The sequence below is a fragment of the Hippocampus comes genome, unplaced genomic scaffold (assembly GCF_001891065.2).
Source record: "Hippocampus comes isolate QL1 unplaced genomic scaffold, H_comes_QL1_v1.1 scaffold214, whole genome shotgun sequence".
NCBI lineage: Eukaryota > Metazoa > Chordata > Actinopteri > Syngnathiformes > Syngnathidae > Hippocampus > Hippocampus comes.
Genome location: NW_017804875.1, coordinates 1,127,671 through 1,133,789, shown reverse-complemented (window position 1 = coordinate 1,133,789; position 6,119 = coordinate 1,127,671). Strand labels below are relative to the sequence as shown.

Genomic DNA, 6,119 nt, shown 5'->3' with positions numbered 1-6,119 from the left:
GTGGGAACACACATGCAATGGCGATGGCATTGAAGTTGCTTGATCCACGCAGACAAAACAACAAAGACACAACTTGTTTGGTGGTGCGCCTTGTCCTTACAACAGATTCAAAATAAAATTGAAAAAAAAGCAAAACTATGAGCTCAGGAAAGATTCCAACCTCTTAAAGAGGTTAAGTCGGGTCAACCTGATGAATGTCGAGTGAATGTATGCGTTGTGTGAGAGAGTGTTGGGAGCGAACGTTCAACAAACCCGAATAGTGCATCACTTCCTGTTTTCGTTTAGCTTCCATCTTCTCCATTTCCGAACGCTCCTTACTCCCAAACCTTACCCTGACAATGCCAATTTTACACATATTCCATACGCAGCGAACAACAAATTGATGGAGAACTAGTTCTGACATCAGAAGTCAAGAATCATGGATTGTTCAAAAATTGTAATGATTACAAATGACAATCTGGAATTTGGGTTTCAGACTTTAGCGAGCATCATGGAAGTTGACATGCTTGAATTGCTTTTGGGGACCACATAAAATGATGTGGCGGACACGATCTGGCCCCACCGGGTCTTGACTTTGACACATGTGTCCGAAACGCTACTCATCTGAATCTCCACCCTACGGACTGTAAAAACTGACGCTTCCTCTTGACTCTCACCCTACTAATTCGAACCTAAATCGCGGAAATGAACCCACACACCCGAATATCCCTAATCCCTAAACTGCACCCCAACAAATCCCAACCACGAAACCTAAACCTCATTCAAACCTAATCCGACCTTTCCTAACGAGGATCCCCCTAACGAACCCTAACCCAAACCCTTGGAACCAACCATCACTGCTCGTCACGAACACTATTAACCCAAAAACCTACAAGGAATCATGAACCCTTCTCATTAAACCTTACCCCAATTGTAAACCCCACAAAATCAAATTTCAATGCCGGAACCGGGGTCAGGGTGGATTTACTACTGCAAAAAAAACAAAACAAAAAAAAAAAACAGGCATTCAAATTGAAAGCCATCGTGTGAGAAAAACAATCTCGATGTATTTTTGATTCCGAAGAAGGACCCAAGTCTCAAACTGAAGAGATGTTGCAGACTCACCGGGTATTTCGTTGCAGTCCCTCCGCTGGGTGGTGTTGCCGATGCAGGGGGCGCCGCCGGCGGCCCCGCACGTTCGGGTCCTCATCTGCACCCCCGAGTCGTCGCAGGCCGACCACAGCGACCAGGCCATCCAGCCACCTGCGCACAAACGATATTACTGCCAAGAACAAACCCGAATTGCGCCACCACCGGTCGAAAAAGAAAAAAAAACCCTACAATGAAGCCACCAGCCACAGGACAAGCGTTTGTGATGTCAACAAGTGTGTTCAGTGCACACTGGAGATGACGAGAAGGCGGAAAACAAAACCTCTGACCCGAGAGGGGGTAAAAAAAGAGGAAAGCTCCCACCGCGCTGAAATCAAATAAAAAAACGCTTTGCTTTTTTGGGGGAATGAGCAGAAGCAGGTCGGAGGACACGTTTACCTCCACTGTCAGCCTGCACCTCCATCTGCTCCCTTGGGGCCCAACATGCATCTAGACACACACACAAAAGACTGCACCGTCATGCCGAGTGCACAGCTACTTATTAGTCTTGACGTTTATGTTGTGATCATTTCAAGGGAATGATTGGCGGAGCTCACACCCACAACGGCGCAAACACCTCCTTTTTAAATACGGTGGCTTGCGCGCATCTGCAAAAATTAGCAAAACCCAGTGTCACCCGACTCCGCGCAGATTTAGACAGCACTTCGCACTAGACTTGCGCCGGCCGGTCACGAAAATACAGCCCTAGATGTCAGTTGTGCATCGATAACAACGATGTATGGAAAAAAAAAATCTCCTTTGTGCACTGATGTCAAGGTTGCGCCTCAGTCACTACAGTGGACCACCCATTCCTCCTGCCGCCCTTCATTACAGTTTAATCATCGGCTTGAGTGACAGGCACAGACACCTGATGGCCGATTAGCAAATGGTCACTGTAGCGTGCTCGTCCATGTAGCCAACAGTCGATTGACAGGACGCCAGAGAGGGAAAAGCCGATCAAATGGGGGCGATTAGCATCTCGGCGCAGGCAGGAGAAATGACAGGAAGTCATTTACCCCCCCCCTACGGTTAGTAATTACGCAGGAGGCGGGAGGAGTGTGTGTGTCCTGATTGGCATTTGGAATAATACCAATTGAAAAGCACATGGGGGGCGGGGGGTGGGGGTGAAATGGCGCCTGACGGGAGACAACGGGGCAATTTGAGCACGAGGTGTCTGGGCTTCGAATGTGTTGAGAAGGAAGACACACGAACACACAGAAAATATAAAATATCAGCCTGAAGAGAAAAATATTCCAAAAAACGTCCATGTCCACATCCCATGAGGAAAATGTCTGAAAAAAAAAATATATATACCCATTCCGAAAGAAGAAGAAAATAGGAAAAAAAAAAAGGTCACCTTAAAGACCAAAAAGGAAAATGTCCTCATAAGAACAAACAAACCCCCAAAGAAACAACTCCCGCTGCGCTGGTCCTCACCGTCGCACGTGTGCGTGTTGCAGAGCGCCTCCTCGGTGTGCAGCCCCAGGCAGATGTCGCCCCCGCCGGTCGGCGGCGGGCTGCCGCACGCTCGGGTGCGCTGGTAGTGGCCGCCGCCGCACGCCGCCGAACACTGCGACCACGACGACCAACACGACCACGCCCCCTTCACTGCAAACACACGGCGTCACCACGTCAACAACGTTTTTGGGGTACATCGAGACCAGCCCACCTGCTTGAACTTTTTAGGTCACGCACCCCCTTCGACGTTCAGAGACAATTGCTGCACACCACATCAAGTAGTACACATGAGTTCAGCAATACAATTATGATCACCCCCGAAGGCGTGCGTACAACAGCGACCTCGCTAAAAGTAACTCAAACAACGTCATGCAGCGTTTTTAGGTCAGAGTGAGAGCTCTTCACGGCGAACTTCCGAGGAAAGGTTGCAATCGCGGTCTGAAGGCTGTGATTTACGGCCCCCTTTTTGCGCACACGCGCTCGCACCGAACTAATCTATATTGGCTTCATCCTTCCCGCTAATCTCATCATCAATTACACTTTTGCAGGCATTCTCTCTTTTGTCACTGGCCCTGTCCTTGGCCGATGAGTGTGTGGACTGTGGAGCGCACGTACACGCGGGCCGTGCACGTGATGCTCATTTCAAGAGACGCAATGATTGGAACCCCCCCCAAGCCACTTGGCGGGAGGCACTCGAGGACACGTAGCAGAGATTTTCTCACCAAAGCCTGAATGGAAGAAAATATTATGAACCAGCACCAGGATGTCCGAGGGATGATGAAATTCGGCACACGTGTCCATCATGACAAGATGCAGGGCAAGGCATGATGGAAAGTAAAAACTATGCTGTGAATTGCAAACGCAAACAGGCAGCCAAGTTGGGGGAATTTGGATCATAAAATCACCACTGGATAATATTAGCATCCGGCACCAAAGTGTCCGATTTATATGAAATTTGGCAGGCGTGTTTATCATGATGATAGGCACAAAAAAAAAAAAATCATCATAGAACCTATGCTGTGAAATGCACAGAAAGGCAGCCATTTTATTTTGAAGCCGACAGTTTGTCAGGCCCTTTCGAGTGGCCAACACTCAAATGAGGGGTTGAAAGTATCGCATCCAGCACCCGAGAGTCCGATGAACAAAATGCCATGCATGCTCATCATGACAGAGCGCTCAAAAATCATCACTAAGCAGCCATTTTGGTTTCAAGCAGACCATTTTTCAGGCCGTTTCTAGTGCGCCACCACAAAAAGAGTTTGGCAAAACATGAGCATCCGGCACCAAGTATTCTAATTGACACCGAACCCGGCACACATGTTCATCTTACCGGGACAGGCCTGGACGTTGCAGTCCTGGTACTCCACAGGGGAACCTCTGCAGGCCACGGGGGCGCTCTTGCCCTCCGGTCCGGCGCAGGATCTTCGTCGGGTGCGGTATCCTTTGGAGCAGCTCTGCGAACACCCGGACCAGGAGTCCCACGAAGACCAGCCGGGGCCGCCCGCCCCTCGGACCAGCGGGGTCCGAAGCAGCTCCTCCACTAGGTCTATAGACAAAAACTGAATCAATTGAGTTCTTGTTTTGACGACAAAAAATATGATCCTACAGAGTTTGGGACCACACGAAACAACATGGCAATCAAATGCCCGTCTAGCGCCAACAAGGTAGTCCCTACTGGACTAGTCCTGAATGCAGTAGTCCTATGTAGCCACATACGGGGTCCAGTAGGTAAGGAGTAAGACACTGGAAGCCAGTGCTGACCCTGCAAGAGAGTTGTGTAAAGTGGAATGTGCTTTTGAGGGCAGGCGTCTACTGATGGATGCTTGAAGGGGGGTCGTGAACAGAGCTGGGCTGTAAAATAACATTTGTCTTGACAGCAGAAGAAATATTGCCACGAGAAAAACGCTCGGTCAAAGTAAAGCAACCATCGTCAATCCGTCAACAAACGCCTCCTTAATGTTTTTTTGGGGGTTTTTTTGAACATCATGAATCCTTCAAGCAGAACCTCCTTATGGTTATTCATTTCATGATTATTATTTTTACATCTTGGTTCGAAAAGGGGTCGTTGCCGACAGGAAAAAAAAAAAAAAAAAGGAAAGTTGTGACATATCAATCCACACCTTTGCTAATCTAAATTTCCAGATCCAGTAGGTGGCGCTAACACCTCAAACTGTATGTTGGGCAATCAGGAGCCCGAAGAGAACAATTTGTGGAAAAGGCGCAACAATGTAGCATTGAAATTGTGAAGCTACACGTTATTAGATTGGATTGGATCATTAGACAACTCACGCCTTTGCTTTCTCTGGTCCATGTTTAGTGTGGTACACACCATGTCAACAAAGAGGCACACTGGTTACTTGTCACCCTTTAAAAAGGCCGACTGACTGATTTTAAGTTCCCGTGATGCTCTAATTGGAGGACACACTTTCAAACTGGGGCCTAGCCCAGCTGTCTTCGGGAAACAGGCGGGGTACACCCTCAACTGCTTGTCAGCCATCATTAATGATTAAAACATTTTTAAGGGTTTTTATTTTTTATTTATTATTATTTTTACAAAACGTGTGGGGAAAATAAAATTCAAAGAGCACTTGCCGTCGGTGTCACAGGCGGCGGTGCCGTCGTTGGGGCAGTATCGGGTCTCCAGCTTGCGCCGCCCCATCTGCAGCTGATGCGGGTCGGCCAGGCGAGCGCGGCACATGTAGCGGGTGCGCTGCTCCTGACGCGCGCCGCCCTGCGTCACGTTGACCGGCATCCACGGCGTCCACGGCGTGTTCCGCTTCACCTCCGGACATGCCTCCAGGTTACACGCCTTGTACTCCTGGAAAAGGGGCAAACTTCCAATGCTTGTTTACCAAAGTAAAAGCCTCATCGGCGTCCGATTTCCTGGCGAAATGCCGCTTACCAGGGCGCATCCCGGGCAGCTGTTGCCATTCTCGCAGGTGCGTACCCGCGAGTGCACCCCTCCGCTGCACTCGCTGCTGCACTTGGTCCATGAGCCCCACGGGGACCAGAGGACCGGCTGGGGACACGAGACGCCTTCGTTGCAGAACCTGACAAGAGGGCGTCGCAACCACAATGACTCGAGAAGATTGCGACTTAGTCTCAAAATTGGACGTTTTATCTAAAATGAAATATTTTGGGTTGAAAAGAAATTATATGGCTTTACTTTGGGAGAAAAAAAAAAGTCCTTTCAAAAGGATACCGATTCATTCTTGTCGACAGTATTTATATTTTTAAATTCTTGAATGAAAAATCCTTTCGATAAGATTGTAACTTTGATCTCAAAATGTGACATTATTCATCTAAGTTGATGAGTTTTTCTCCCCACCAAATATCCGCTTGAAAAAAAAAAGCCTTTTGGTTTTCCAACTTTGGCATTAAAAAAAAAAAAAAAACAAACAAACAAAAAAACTAAGTTTGCTTTAGCAGAATTCAACATTTTAATAATGAATCAGAAATCTGAAATTTGTTTGAAAAAATATTTTTGAAAGATTACAAACACCCCAAAAAGAGGTAACTGATTTTTTTTTGGG

General features: G+C 47.8%; 1 protein-coding gene across 3 annotated transcripts in view; it reads right to left on the bottom strand.

Moving 5' to 3' along the window:
• The window catches only part of sema5ba (sema domain, seven thrombospondin repeats (type 1 and type 1-like), transmembrane domain (TM) and short cytoplasmic domain, (semaphorin) 5Ba), a 61,444-nt gene that overhangs the window by 6,507 nt on the left and 48,818 nt on the right, over positions 1–6,119 (bottom strand). The window contains exons 15-20 of one of the 3 annotated variants that reach the window (XM_019880693.1): positions 5,489–5,636; positions 5,179–5,404; positions 3,917–4,132; positions 2,566–2,736; positions 1,528–1,578; positions 1,105–1,242 (exon numbers count right to left, since the gene is read on the bottom strand). In XM_019880693.1, coding sequence (XP_019736252.1) covers positions 1,105–1,242; positions 1,528–1,578; positions 2,566–2,736; positions 3,917–4,132; positions 5,179–5,404; positions 5,489–5,636 — 950 coding nt within the window. The remainder of the gene's footprint in view (positions 1–1,104; positions 1,243–1,527; positions 1,579–2,565; positions 2,737–3,916; positions 4,133–5,178; positions 5,405–5,488; positions 5,637–6,119) is intronic. The other 2 variants (XM_019880703.1, XM_019880711.1) reach the window with 2 other exon arrangements.